General features: G+C 44.3%; 1 protein-coding gene across 7 annotated transcripts in view; it reads right to left on the bottom strand.

Moving 5' to 3' along the window:
- Positions 1-16,245, bottom strand: part of LOC133131639 (myocyte-specific enhancer factor 2A-like) — a 117,558-nt gene that overhangs the window by 62,137 nt on the left and 39,176 nt on the right. For all 7 annotated transcript variants that reach the window (XM_061247019.1, XM_061247018.1, XM_061247021.1 and 4 more), the window contains exon 3: positions 5,267-5,471. In XM_061247019.1, the coding sequence (XP_061103003.1) occupies positions 5,267-5,320 (54 nt within the window). In that variant the 5' untranslated portion in view covers positions 5,321-5,471. The remainder of the gene's footprint in view (positions 1-5,266; positions 5,472-16,245) is intronic.

Genomic DNA, 16,245 nt, shown 5'->3' with positions numbered 1-16,245 from the left:
ATTCTTAGTCGCTAAAAAGAAAAGAAGAAAAAAAAAGACACATGGGAAAGTTTTCTAGATCTTTAGCGGAAAAAAACGAAACACAAGCAGAGAAAAAATTTTAATAAACAAATAATACGCCAAACAATTAAGCGTGCACACAGTGCCCTTAGTTTTCCCAAGCTGGAAATGCCTCATAAAATGTGGAAATGGCGATGTCTCTGTGACCCGAATGGCTGATAAAAATAGATAAAACAGACAAAAAAACAAGACTCCCCCCTAACCCCCAAGCTCACTTAGCCATCAGAAAAAACGCCAGATCACACCCACAGCCTTCTCAAGACCTGCGCTTGTTGATAAGGGCGCTGCTCTGTTCTGATGGGGAACTCTCGGCCCTTTGGACAACAGGCTTCTAACCGCGTGTGTCCTGTGGGCTGCAGTGAAGAAATAAACTGTAAACTGTAAACTGGCCTTTTCCATTATAAACCAACACAGAACAAAATTCAAAATAATAATATCTCAGTCATGATCACGTTCTTCGTCATTGTCTTCGTCATTCATTTAACATGTTACACATTTTTTAAATGTACTTTAATCACTTACATTTATATTTTTAATAATTTACTACCCACAAAAGACAATGTGGGCCACCCTGTATGGATTAGGTCACAGGATGAGAAAAAGCAGGTTAAATACGTAATTGTTTTGGATTCAAATACTAATAATAATTTTACTGAGCTTGTCTGGTGTATTGGAAGCTATCAATTACTCTATGCAAACCCCAGCCTTCTGGTCCTGTCGGTTGGTTCAATTGCACCAGGCAAGATCAACGAAGCACAGAAAAGTATTTGAATCCAAAACCATTTTTACCCAGGCCCGATGAGAAGCATGGGTTTTTGTGGGAAACGTACAGCATTTCCCCAGAGATCCAAGCCGAGCTTGATCCACCTTCCATAAATCCCGAAAGGTCAACGACTTCTCCCTGGTAATGACTGTAGCAGGGCGCTTTAGCCGCCTCGCGCGCGTTAGCCCTGCGTATTTAATTAGCCCACTTACAGCCTTCTTTCATTTAATGTCATGGATATAAATGGCCCGTAGCACAGCCGCGTAGATAAAGCTGCTAATTGTCGCTACATTGGGACGCATATGCTAATGGGCACCCCCGTGGGAGAGGCGGCGTACCCCAGAGAGCCGGGGTGCGATTCCGACGGTCCGAACAAGCTCTTCGCCGGGGAAACGTCACCATCGATCTCAATAGCGTTAGCGGTACGTGGTCCACGACTGGAAAACCATCCACAGCATTCATAATCGGGCAGCAGGGCTCTCAGAAAAGAACGGTGAAAACAAGTGGCTTAAAAGGTACAAATGCTGAGGTCGTACCTTATAGGAACATACATTTGTTCCCCTGAACAGCCTAATTTCTTTGTATGTTTTGTATATTTCTTTGCTTGGAAAAGGTACTTACTACTAATAAGTTATTCATAACCAAATATATTTTTGTAGTTTCAGGGTATATTTTGTAAATGTGTTCCTTAAAGAATAAAAAAATACCTCCATTGTACTTTTATTTCTGAGAATGGTGGAAATCATCCACATTCAAAACAACACAAGCATGCTAACAGGATGAAAGGATTCAGTGGGCATGCCTTGCACTTGACTGCAAAAAGGCTTCTTCATGGAGTACCACTGGACTACACTGCTTTGTGATGTCATACTGGCTCTTTTGCGATGTCAGAGAGGATCTAGCCATTTTGTAATATCCCACTATGTTTCCTTCGTGATGTCATAGTGGATCTGGACATTTTTTATGTCACAGTGAATCTAGGCATTTTGTAACAGCACACTGGATCTGGTTTCCTTTGTGATAACATAGTGGATCTAGATCTTTTGATATGTCACACTAGATGGTGCTGGTATATGAAGACAGAGCACTCCTCCCTTCTCTCTTATTGGAACCCTGCCCGGAACTTAATTGGCGCAATATTTTATTTCTTAGTAATTATCTGAGAACAGGGGATGTCACTAGTAAGGGAGGAGCATTAGCAATGATGCCATTATCATCATAAGTGGTGTCACAATCGCATTCATTAAGGAAACATGTCATAATTGGCAGTGATGACTTAGCAAGTAGTCAAAAAGCAAACGCTGCTCTGTCAGCAGTCAGTGTGCAAGAACCAGACAGCGGGCCAGCGGATAATTCTGAGATGGCTAATCGGGCACACCCTTGTGTAACACCCAACCCCCCACCATAGAGCTCTTTGTGTTATTTGTCAGCACAGTTATTCTGAAATTCTGAAAGACGGAAGCCGATAGTACTGTAATGAGCACTCGACAATTCATTCACGTCAAAATGCTACATCCAAAAAGGTAGTGTTGAAGCTGGAAAGTTAGTAAACCGAAAAGTTTCCACTGAAGATACACGCTTTACTGATCAAAACAAGCCACGTGTCGCACCATTGCTGTGTGCTTCGGTGTGCGTGACCGTATATTTAAAAGGTTTTCCTAATGTAATCGTCGGCACATTTATGAGCATGAAAGATGAGAGCCATAGAGGTCCATTATGAACTGTATCCAAAAAGTCGTCAAATCTCGAAAAATATTCACATCTCAGCAAAACTATCTGGATGGTTTCATTTCATTTTTGCCCTTTCAATAAAATATGAACGGGAGGAGGAAAGAAGCGGAACTGGGTCCAGTCAGAAAGAGTATTTGTTGTGCACTTTTTTCGGGCGGGTTATATTTAGCGCAAGCAGTAGATAGGGATGGACTCCAGCCATCTCTGTGGTCGGTCCAGGGAATGGCAGCACCCATGGGGGTGGGGGTATCGCAGACACCGATCGGCCCTGTTAATGAAAGCATGTCTCACAAGTCAGCTGCTCATAATTACTACCCCAGGGAAGATGGGCCCCGTGAGGGCCAGGACAGGCCCCAGGCCAAGGGGCCAGACCTGGGTCAAATACGTCATTGTTTTGGATTCACATACTTTTCTCTGCTTGATTGATCATGCCTGGTGCAATTCAGTCGACCAAAAGGACCAGAAGGTGGCCCTGCTGTAAACTCCAGCTGAGCCAGCTTGGAAAATTGAGATGGTCAAGCTGGTCATGAAGCTGGTCTAGCTGGGTATGAGCGTGTCAACCAGCATGGCCAAGCTGGTGAGAAAGCGGGTTCCAATACACCAGACCAGTGCGGTAAATCATAGAAAAGTATCTGAATCCAAAACAATCACGTATTTGACCCTAGTCCACAAGGAGTGCCACCTTCTCCGTCAGGCCTACATTGTTCAGGAAAATGAAACATTTTTCATGAAATTTTGCTCCGAATGTTGGTGACAATGGTTTCTTTTACGAAACTGTCAGTGAATGATTTTTACTGATGCCTAAAGGGTTAACCTAATTCTAATAATTATTTAATCTAGGTCTGCCCTGTCATACGCACCCACCAGGCCACAGCCTTAGCCAACCTCAAACCACAGGCTCAACGTTTTTCACGGATAAACGGCAGGATGTTGCAGAGGCAGTTGCAGCCTCAACAGAAACGCTGCCGTCACCATTTTTCTGAGGCCTGTCACTCATGCACCAGCCCCCCTCCCTATCTCCTATGGAGCACATGGGTCCCAAGGCTTATTCCAGACCAACTCCATCAGCCAACTTGTTAGGAATGCTGTTGATGATCTGGGGATATGGACCCTCTCTAGCAATTTAAACTAGCTTTAACACTTGATTAGGTGCAACTTATTTTCTATTTTTAGAACCGGGGTCCTTTGCACTTGCTCGTATAATGTAGTTTAATGCTCAGTAGAGTAGGTCTACTTTTTCATAACTTAGTTTAAGGTTCAATAGGGTAGTTGACATGTTGTTAATTGACTTTGTACTTTTTTTCTATCAATACTTTCCCCGACTAAGGAATTACTGCACTTCATTCCCTGATCTTTGCAGTTTTAAAAATGTAATGTACAGTATGCTCCAGAATTATTGGCCCCCTTGATGAATGCACAATAAATACTGTAAACTAACAAATAATTACAGCTAAGTCTTACATATTTCAAATAAAAAATATATTTCCCCAAACAACAGGTTTCACGATTATGAAACCACTGGCAGCAAAACATCTCAAAAACATCAACGACCCAGTACACTCAAAAGGTTCCAAAAGGAACCCTGTGCTTAAATCACAGGGTTCCTTTTGGAACCTTTTGAGTGTACTGGGTCGTTGATGTTTTTGAGATGTTTTGCTGCCAGTGGTTTCATAATCGTGAAACCTGTTGTTTGGGGAAATATATTTTTTATTTGAAAAAATATGATGTTCTGTAAGGGGCAAGATGGTTCTATGTCTGGAAGCTCATTGGGGCGGCCTGAAGTGTAGTGGTTAAGGTAAATGACTGGGACACACAAGGTCAGTGGTTCTAATCCCGTTGTAGTCACAATAAGATCCGCACAGCCGTTGGGCCCTTGAGCAAGGCCCTTAACCCTGCACTGCTCCAGGGCAGGACTGTCTCCTGCTTAGTCTAACCAACTGTACGTCACTCTGGATAAGAGTGTCTGCCAAATGCCAATAATGTAATGTAATGTAATGTAATGAACTAAAATCCATGCCTCTACAAAGACAAGGCAAATAAGAAGCAGGATTCTACTTTGTTTACATGAATCACAGATTCTATAAACTAGCCAGATAATCAAACCCCTTAACTAAAAGAGTGTAGGGTTGGCAAGAGGAGATTCCAGGGCTCGATTGCAGTATAGAAAAAAAAAAATAGTACACATTGCATGTCTTGAGCTACTTTTTCCATTTTGTGTGTTTGGAGGTTCTAGGTAGTAAAAAACCCCAGCCTAGGGGTTAATCAGATAGTTGAACTGGAGCTCTGGGTTACTTTGAGGTGCATCTGAACCCCATGGTCATTTGGAGATCCCTGTGCCAAAAAATTCTGTGCCACCTCGACCAACTTGGAAATTGAGCTGGTCAAGCTGGTCATAAGCTGGTCTAGCTGGATATGAGCTGGTCAACCAGCTATGAGCTGTTTTAAAACATCGTTTGAGCTGGTCAAACCATGTCAAGCTGGCAGCTGGTCTGAACTAGTCAACCAGCTAAACCACCTCCAGCTGGGAGCTGGTCTGAACTGGCCAACCAACTATCAGCTGTTTCTTGAGCTGTTTTTTTTCAGCAGGGCACCTTCACCCCATCTGTTCTAATGAATCCCAACAGTGGGAGACCCTCGAGGGTGCAGGTCATGCTGAGCCAGGCTGGGCGGAACCAGACCCAGGATATGTCAGGCGAGGGAGGTGACACTGACCTGCCTGTTCCTCTCGTCCATGATCCTGGTGATCTGTATCTTCTTCCGTCCCATTTTGCCTCTCCTTTCTTTCTTCCCGCCGTCTCTCTGACACCCAAAACAATATCAGAAAAACTCCCAAGCTTGTCCACTTCGATCCCCTAGCACATCATACGCGCTCTCGGGCTCTTTTCTCTCTCTCTGTCCGGTCTGTTCCACGTCACAGCTGCAGGGGGGAGAGAGGGAAAGAAGGAGAAGGAGTTAGAATAACATAAAACTCCACGACTGGGCACAAGTCGGAGCAGCTGCGCAGTCTGCGTTTGCTCGCGCACAGACAGGAAGTGGGTCTGGAGGCATGTGAGGTATTTCCTCTCTGCCAACCTGCAGCAGCAGAGGAGACCTGTGCAGGCTGGCTTTCAGTACCCCTCGGACCGAGCGCAAACAAAACAGTGCTCCCGTCTGCGTCTCCTCTGGCCCAAATGTTAATTCTGCTCGACAGAGACAGAGGTGGAAAACACCTCATCATTTCGGTATTTATGTTATTTTTTTAAGTTGGTTCATTAGAATGAGCTGTGTGCATACGAGATGAAAACATGACTGCAATAGAAAAGTATTGGTGCTGTCTTGGGGCTCCCTGAAGGTGAGTTTTCTCTGGAAGTATATTAGTGTGATACAAAGAATAAGATATACTTTATTGAATAATATATACTTCACTGAACGCAGTGGGGTAATTTGTCCTCTGCATTTGACCTATCGTAGTTACTTAGGAGCAGCGGGCAGCCACTGTGCGGTGCCTGTGGACCAACATGGGGTTAATGGCGAAGACACGCTATTTCTGTCAAAGTTGCCTGCCACCGCAACCCGTGACCCTCAATCAGCCACATTCTATGTAAAGTCATGTTCTAGCTGCGAGTTGTGTCTGCCATTCATATTACCATTCAACAGCTCTGTCATTTTTCTCTCTTCTTTAATTCAGCTCAATTCAAGAATTAACAAGACATACAGTGAGGTTCGTAAGTATTAGGACAGTGACGCCATGTTAAAGGGACTTCATATGGATGTAGATACCAAGACCGTCAAGAGTTCATTTGAGGGTGTAAATATCCACGTGAAGTGAACCATCTAGCAATTACAGCCTTTTAAAATCTTGTCTCTGTCCAAATACTTTTGCACCTCACTGTATTTTTATATATTGCAACTAGAAGTGGTGAACCGAATGGACCCCAGAAACCCCCGCTGGTCAATCGGACACCCACAATTCCCCCTGTTATCCTGTACATGTGCGACCTGATGTGAGAAGAAGCATCAGCTGACATCACACGCTTTGGAGGAGAGCAATGCTCATCTATGCACTACTGAAACTGCTGAGCGAAGATAGAAATACAATTTGCTTTCCAAAATTTGGGGAGAAAAAGTCAGTACAAGCATAAAATGTAATAATCAGGCCTCTCTCTTTTTCGCCCTCTAATTTCCTCTCGCCTCAAACATTCCTGGCTATAGGGAGTGGGAGCTTTGTAGAAAGGGAGATTACCAGGACACCAGCTACTGATCAGTGCTAGCTGCTCTGTAGTACTGTGGGGCCGGTGGAGCATGAAGCTGCCACGGTCTCGCTCACAGTGAGCGCATTAGTACTGTGGTTCTCTACAGGAGGGCTTTGGAAGCTGCCAGGGGGACCTTGAGATGATAGGAAATTATCGAAAGCTTCAATCACGAAACATTAAGACATGAGTCATTACTCAGCTAAATAAAGAACACAAAGCAAGTAATTAACATTATATAAAATACAATAACCTTTTTACTTTATAGACGTCACACTCATATGATTACTATGAATGGGAAAAAAGGAAATAAAGAAGGATTTCAGCTTTGTAAATATTTAGAGAATTATTACTTTGAGTAAGGGCAAATTAGTTCAAATGAGGTGTGTGCTTTTATGGGGTTAACTTGAATAAGCTTGGCTAAATGCATTGGAGTGTATATTATCCTGAACCACTGCACGTGAGGACACACTTCGGCTGCAAAGCTCCCAGAACGAAGGCATGGGTGACAGCACTAACTGTAAATAATTAAAAATACTGATAACACAGGAATACGTTCCACCACACCCCTATGGCTGACACAACCTCTTCTGAGAGAGGGAGAGCGGAGAGAAAGTGTAAGGGAGAGACAAAGAAGAAAAGAGAATGGGAAACAGAGAAGGGGGAGAAAGGAACAGGACCCCCAGAAGTGGAAACCACAGCACCACGGAGGGTTCCCTGCACCCCCAGACCACTAGCCTCCTTTCGGTGTGATTACACGGCCCGCATGCTAGCACGGGAGGAGGAGCAGGAGTCGCTAATGGCCGTTAGCGCTAGTGCGAACCGCATTGAGGTCACAGTGCTTCCCCCCCAGGCCACAGACCCATAAAACAAACAGCATCACACAAATGCTAAAGTGCTGTATTTCATCAAAATATTGTTCATTTTATTCATCATAATTTGATAAATTGTGACCTTGGAATTATATCTGCATTATGATTCTGGTTTTGAGATATTGAGCTTCAAAGATACCTAAGTGAATGGGTTCCAAGCCCTTATATACAACCTGTTAAATTTTTTCATACTTTGAAACAGTGTGTTTCTGTAAAACCTCACACATATATTTGTTGCCATATGCACAACATATTTAATGACACAAACTCCATTTTGTCAAAAATGTCAGTTAGAACCTTATAAGTCTCGATATACAGACTCCCCAAGGGGAAATGTCTATTCGTCTGAACGGTGGGCTGACATCATCTGTATATCATCATGGTATCGCCCAACCTGCTGGCCTACACATCCTTCTGCAATAGGAAATTCTTACCGCACTAAACCCATGAAGAATTTCCTGAAAACCACAACAGAAAAAGCTGCGATGATTCTCTGGGTTTTTCCCTCCTCTCATTTCAGATGGAGAATTTTCAGTCCCTGAGTGGGGGATGACATATACATGCACACAGTCTGGCTTTTCACAGTAAAACAAACCCACGCTCAATGTGCTACTGTTCACCTGTAGTCTACTGTTAACACCTCCCATTCTAAATACAGACTGTACATTACATTACATTATTGGCATTTAGCAGACGCTCTTATCCAGAGCGACATACAGTTGATTAGACTAAGCAGGAGACAATCCTCCCCTGGAGCAATGCAGGGTTAAGGGCCTTGCTCAAGGGCCCAACGGCTGTGCGGATCTTATTGTGGCTACACCGGCATTAGAACCACCGACCTTGCGTGGCCCAGTCGTTTACCTTAACCACTATCCTACAGGCCACCCTGTACGCCGACGCTACGCTACTGTATGCCTTATATATAACAACAAACAGGTACAGAATACAGAGACAAACATCCATATTTAACCTAGCAGCCATGCATTTTTTCATTAACGAATGAAACCAACCCCAATACTTCTATTTTGGGGAGTGGGACAGGGGGTTGTATTCCGCCACAACAGAAATTAATGAAAAATGTTACTGAAATTAATTAAAAATGTTGCTGTGTTTGATTTTTATGTGAACTCAGACATTTTTACTTCTGTCCCTGTGTGAGGCATAGCCGGTACTGTCTGACACTGTTAGCATTGATTTCACCCCACCTTTATAGTCCTTTCAAACTAATAAAAATTGAAGGAAGGACATCATTTTTTGTGGTGAATATAAAAATGGTCACCGGTCCCTTAGGATTATGAGAAGTGGCTCATCAAGACAGTGTGAAACTTGACTTGACATGTGCTACTCAACCAATTGGGCTGGAACTGATCATTCCATCCCAATTGATTTTTAGCCTCCCCATACAGCATCACCAATAATGACATCATCACCACTTCATTTGCATAGACTACGGCTGTGGCAGGAAAAGCGATCAAACTTGGCTAGATTTTATATTTGTATATTTTTTTCAAATTTCCACATTATGACACATAATGGATTTATAGCTGAATAATAGACAAGTATTTCAAGATTCCAGACCTGCGCTTATCTCATTTTTGACCAAATTGTAATCTAACAGTTTTTCCATCATTCTGTAAAGGTGAGAACTATGCGATGGTACACTCTTTGCTGTGTTGAGTCACATTTACAGAACGTTATTGTTCATCCGTATGGATGCTCACATCATTACCATCATCGTGGGGGCGGCATGTAGCGTAGTGGTTAAGGTAAACGATTGGGACACACAAGGTTGGTGGTGCTAATCCCGGTGTAGCCACGATAAGATCCACACAGCCGTTGGGCCCTTGGGCAAGGCCCTTAACCCTGCATTGCTCCAGGGGAGGATTGTCTCCTTCTCAGTCTGTACGTCGCTCTGGATGAGAGCATCTGCCAAATGCCAATACTGTAATGTAATGTAATGTAATGTAATGTTATCGTTATATTATTAGTTATAGCTTATAGGTGTGGATGGGACTTTCCTCAGCACATATAGCAGCCACCAAGGTCAGTGGGGGAGTGTGCCGTCCTAGCATGTTGTGCTACCCATGCTCATGCTAACAAGCGCTTTCTGCCATGCTGCACATTTCTTTAAAAATGAGCCACTTAGCTGCTTACCATTCAAGACATAATTATGGATATCTGGCATATTCAAATTCAATATAAGAAGAAGACGCGTGGTGGTCCTTCTCGTTGGCTTGATAAACCGTGTTTTTCCTCGCATTTCTGTGCAGACGTGCGAAAGCCAGCGGGCCTGAACAGTTCCTTAAACAGTAACACAGATGGTGGGGGTGGTGGCTCAATCAACACCTCTTGTCAGCTTTTCATAGCGCTTTTCGGCTGCCACGAACGCCTGATCACACTTACAGGCACAGGCGCATACACAGGCACACAAGTACGCCCATAGACAAACACACACACACACACACACAAACGCAAACACTCACACACACACACACATGCTCACATGTACATAGCCACACACATGCGCCCATACACAAACACGTACACACACAAACGCAAACACTCACACACATGCATGTGTTCGAGTATACACAGGCACACACGTACGCCCATATACAAACACGCACACACGCGCAAACGCAAACACTCACACACACACACACACACACACATGCTCGAGTGTACACAGCCACACACGTATGCCCATACACAAACACGCACACACACACAAACGCAAACACTCGCACACGCATGTGCACGCATGTACGTAGACACAGACGTGCACACAAAACCTTGTGTATCTTCTCAGAAGAGCTGAGAGGATGATATCCCCGCCCCACAATAATCTTCTTATTACCACAGTAGCTACGGGGAGCAGCCTGAGTCTGCTACCGTTTTCAGGGAAAGGAGAGTGGATTTCATGGATTCCATGCCTTCATGGCCAATGTTTGAGTAACAAACCGATTTGATACTCAGTGTGTGTGTGAGTATGTGTGCAGGTGTGTGTGTGTGTGTGTGTGTGTGAGTGCGTGTGTGTGTGGGGGGCTGTCCTGTGTGTCCAGAAATGTGAGTGTTTGTACGTATATGTATGTGTGAGTGTGTGTGTGTGTGTGTTTGTTTGTCTTTCTGTACTCATGTGTGCGTATGTGTGTGTGTGAATCCTCTCGATTCTCAAATAGCACGCTCTTGGCCACCTGCAGCAGCAGGCCTGTGGGCTGTGTGTTAATCTCACAGGGAGAGGCTGGTTTATACTAATGCTCCACTGGATTACACCCGCATGTGGAGCTGAGGCACACAGCCAGGTCTGCAAGCCTGTTAGGCCCCCGTCTGGGGACGGGATTGGGCATTTAGTGGGAGGAGTACCCCCCCGTCTGCCTATGCCTTTCTGCCCACCTCTGTAACTCCACCCCTAGACCTCAAACGAGGATTTTGGGAGTTGGAGTCCTAGTCCTTTTAAATGCAGCATCTGAAATTGAAAGCCTTCTCTTCAAAACCTCAGAGCCAATTCTACCACAGAGTCTGTAATCGTGATGACAGTCTTTACTGTCTGAGCCACTCTGTCAGGCCCAGTTCGGACAAGTGGCGAGAGCGTTTACTGACTGAGCCACTCTGTAGGCCCTAGCCTGTGCTCTTGATGGGAGATTTTACTGACTGAGCCACTCTATACAGTCTTGAAGTGTAATCCACTACAAGCGGGATCAATATGGCTGTATAACAATTGCCAGGCAGCTCCAAGTGGCTCCAATCAGCCCTTAGCAAGGATTGAGCACAAAGACCTTGATATCGTACACCCACAGCCCTCTTACTTATACTCGTCCAACGTTCTCTAAAAGCTGCTTACCAAACATTTGTACCACAGCAATCAATGAAGATGCAATATGTCACTACAGAAGAGAATATACCTGCTCGACAAGAAAAAGAAAATCAATACGGCTACATGCTGTCTAGCACTCATAGGATCCGCAGGCAAAACTGAGCCTTTATAAACGGACATAACTGATCTTGGTCTAAAGCAGGCAATGCTAACATTCAAACCACTCCTTCAGTGGGGCATGTTCACTGCATGCTCTTGATATACACAAAATGAATACATTTTAAATACAAAAAAATTTATACGGTTATGCTTTCTGCATATTTTGATATACTATACTTCCGGCTGTGTAATGCTTGATATGTAGGCGACAAGATGCATTGTGGCCCATTGGTACCGTGGATAAGAGTGCCTGACAAGTATGCTAGTGTACAACTATGGGGAGGTGTTACAGTTCAGGCTGCAAGCTCCTCACATTTTAGCGCTGAAACCCCCCCTCTACAGAAAACAAAAGACACGGAAACACACACACACACGCAGACACACACACACATTAGGACCATGTGCGTGTTCAGCAATTTCTGGATTCTACACTCTTCAAGCCATGAAACACTTCTCACCCCACCCATGAATGCCTCTAGAGAAGTGTTGGTGCAACTTATTGTTTTAGCCCAGCACAAGGAGACCAAGATACAACCAATCAAGTAATCAAAGTCTTTAAGACTAGATAAATTGAATCGTCGGTGTTGTACTGCTGGAGAAATTGTTAATAGTTAATATTGCAATTCACTTGACTCGTTTCAACAAATCACTTCTCAACCCAGCACAAAATTTCCATTTCAATATGGACCAGTGCTTTGGCAAAATTACCGTGAGCCTATATATATTATTCAAATGTCCATTTATGTCCCGTTCAGCCATTGACCCTCCATGTGGCCATTTACAAAAAAAACTAAATATAGGACGACAGGGTAATGGTAGCTATCACATGTAGCATATCTACTGTATGAGAAAGACCTAGGCCTCATGTGTTTCTGCGGTTCACGCAGAACAGGGTGTTCGCCAAACTTCCTTCTAGCCTGTTGTTATGCCCATCCTTGGGAGGGGAGAGCATGTGGCAGAAGATCCTGACTGTATCCATGACAGCACAGTTTCCTGTGTGGCCCAGAAGACCATGGGTAGTGCTTACCACTTCCTGCTTCACTTCCTGTTTATCAGGCACAGTGAAATGACCACTGCAGGAGAGCGAGTGGAGAGAGTGAGGTAAAGAGGCAGCATGTAGGTTAGAGAGACAGCGTGTGAAAGAGGGCAAGAGAGACTGAGGAAAGAGAGGAATGGCAGACACGGAAACACAGTTCAGAATTTGGGAAATTAAAAAGAGACAATAGGAATGAGGAAAAGACAGAGAAGGACAAAACTCTTCCCCCCCCCACCCCCACCTTCTTCCCTTGTAATATTCCATCTACATTGAAGACTAAACAACAGATAGCCGGCATGTAAGCCATTCTGGCTCAAGTGTTTGTTCCGCTCGCTGCCACTCCATTAAAAATGACACATTTCCTGCTTTCAAACACATCCAAATAAACGATGGTGCTAAGCGCAGATGCAATCTGTGCGATTACCAACCACCACCAGCTACATTACATCTGGAACCTGCACGGACTCACGCCCAAGTAAACTTAATACAGAAAAACATTTAAACAAGAAGAAGAACATTCAGGACTTGTTAGCTTCCCTGCAAGGCTAACCTGGCACTGCCACAGGTAGCTAAGTCACTCTCTGGTCCTACCTGTACACCTGAGTTTCACACACACGGGGCGAGCTTGTCGACCTCTTCGTTTCTGTTTCCAGCTCCTCGTATTGTCTGCCAGGGTCTGCTTATCTGAAGCCCTAGTCACCCATCTCAGCAGTATCACCAGCGCTAATGTCTCCTGATGCTAATCTGACACGCGGCTGATCCTCTGAGACAGAGCGAGAAAGAGTCTCTCTCCCTCTCTTTTCACACCCTCCCTCTCCCTCATGTTGGTTTCCAAGGCAACTAATGAGATATAATTAATGAGGTCTACCGAGGGGTGTGTGCATGAAGCGGTGTGAGAAAAAGAGACTTGGTAAATTGAGTTTAACCACTACAGCGTAATGAAGGGAAGCATGTCATATATGTGAGAGAGTGTATATCTATGACATTAAGAACCATGTTGACACACCAACTAGGGAAGGGTGCCATAATAACATTTAAATTGAATAATAACATTTGAATAAGACTTATATGCAAGAACTTTGAACAGACTTGCAAGGTGCTTAATTTTCTCAAAAATGGCTGGCAAGCCTGCATTGCTATCTGGGAGAATGCTTTGGTTATACTGTATATTGCATTTGGAAATATCAGATAGTTAAAATCAACAAAGGACTCTGCTCTTAGAAGAGGTTAACCACCCAAAAAGAGTACCTGAACCATGCAGATATTCACTTCACCTGTATACCCCTAGTGTCTAGACTAAACGACCATGTAGGAAAACTTTACTAAAAAGCCAACAGACACTCTGGGCACCAGACCTGGCTCAAACACGTAATTGTTTTGCATTCAAATACTTTTCTGTGCTTGATTGATCTTGCCTGGTGCAATTGAGCCAACCAAGAGGACTAGAAGATGGGGTTTGCAGTTTTTGAGAGTATTTCATAGGTTACAATACACCAGACAAACTCAGTAAAGCAGAGAAAATTATTTGAATCCAAAACAATTACGTATTTGACCCAGGAATGCTGGGTACACATTGAGGCAAAAATGAAAAGGAAAGGTTTGAAACCGGGTGTCACTGGATCAGAGCACGTAGCCTAAATTATGAGATATCCCTGCTGCAAAATCCAGCTACTGTATGCCAGCTTAGCCAGCTTGAAAATTGAGCTAGTCTGAACTGGTCAAAAGCTGGTCAACCAGCTACCAGCTACCAGCTGGTCTGAACTGGTCAACCAGCGACCAGCTGAGTTGTTTTTTCAGCAGGGATCACCAAACCCACACCACAAAGAACAAATGCAATATCACAGAACTGTTCTGTCCATGATTTCAGATTCACAAAAAAAGAGGGGAATGGAAACGTATTCAAAAATCTCGCGCAGAGCCGACAGCAGGCTGTTAAGATTTCAAACACAGCAGAATATTCCAGACTTGGCTTCCCATCGGCAGCCTGCATACACGGGCGAGTTCGGCCCCAAGTGTCCTCGTCTGACTGGAGGATGGTCGGACCGTTAGTGGTGTAAACGTCTCCTGGAGGGATTCATCCACGTGGCGGATTAATCACACTGCTGAGACCCCACCAGGGCGAGGCTAATCTTTTAGCATGCACTTCAGCAGATAACACGTCTCATACGCACTGGCTCAGCATTAGGCCAGAGTAGTGAAGACTTCCTCTATCGATGGATATGTCACCATTGAGAAAAGAAATTAAAGTCGTTATCTGATATTCGCTGGTTGTATTCAGGTGTTCTTGTTTCTGTTTGTTTTAGCCTTATACCCCCTTTTTTGTGATGGGGGGGGGGGGGGGGGGGTCTCAAAGAATGTTCCAGGTAACGCGCTGCTTTGCTAAAGTATGTTCACATTGGTTCCCTGTGTAGGCTATATTAATGTTTGGAATGTTATTATTCACAGCACTGATGCATTCTCTGCTATTCCATCCAATTTTCTGTTTCTCCAAATTCAGTCTGTCTCTCATAGGCCAATTTGATTTGAATTTGTCAGTTATGCCTTCAGGCGGCACGGATGGTGCAGTGGGTAGCACTGCTGCCTCACAGCAAGGAGGTCCTGGGTTCGAATCCCCGTCAGCCGGGGCCTCTCTGTGCGGAGTTTGCATGTTCTCCCCGTGTCTGCGTGGGTTTCCTCCGGGTACTCCGGTTTCCTCCCACAGTCCAAAGACATGCAGGTTAGGCTGATTGGAGAGTCTAAATTGCCCGTAGGTGTGAGTGTGTGAGTGTGTGAGTGAATGGTGTGTGTGCCCTGCAATGGACTGGCGACCTGTCCAGGGTGTATTCCTGCCTTTCGCCCAATGTATGCTGGGATAGGCTCCAGCCCCCCAGCCCCCCAGCCCCCCAGCCCCCCTGCGACCCTGATCAGGATAAGCGGGTTCAGATAATGGATGGATGGATGGATGGAGTTATGCCTTCAGCTTTGTGCTTTGAAACCAGATCTGGGTTTTACTGCGCTTGTCTGGTGCATTTGAACCTATGAAATACTCTCAAAAAGTGCAAACCCCTGCTTTCTGGTCCACTTGGTTGGCTCAATTTAGCCAAGCAAGATCAATCAAGCACAAAAAATATTTGAATCCAAAACAAAGTCTGTTTGACACCTGCCTTTTATGGACGTGGTATTTCGCAAGACCAGATTGTTAGAGTACTTCATTTTCACACTTCTCCCTGACTTTCTTTTGCTAATTTTATTGTGGCTTCACAGACCACATACAGTGCATCGTTGTTTCTTGTATGTAAAGAAAAAATGGATCTGAAAAAATAGCAAAATCTACTGTGGATCACATCATATAACCAAAATCTATACATGCAGCAATGGATACAACGCTGAAGCTGTGGTCACAGAATCTGCACTTTCATAATTAAGATGTGATCTAAAGCATCTCTACAATCATCATCACAACGGAGTATTCTCTGGTCCATACAGTCAAACTACAAATCCCACGTGCACCATGCCTACGCCCTCGCTCCGTGTGAAGAATTTAAGTACAAGCACAAAGTGCTCAAGTTTTTTTCTAAAGCGCACTTTTCATTCATTTCAGC

The sequence above is a fragment of the Conger conger genome, chromosome 6 (genome assembly GCF_963514075.1).
Source record: "Conger conger chromosome 6, fConCon1.1, whole genome shotgun sequence".
Classification (NCBI taxonomy): Eukaryota; Metazoa; Chordata; class Actinopteri; order Anguilliformes; family Congridae; genus Conger; species Conger conger.
The sequence above is the reverse complement of the archived record's forward strand: the minus strand, read 5'-3'. Positions and strand labels throughout refer to the sequence as shown.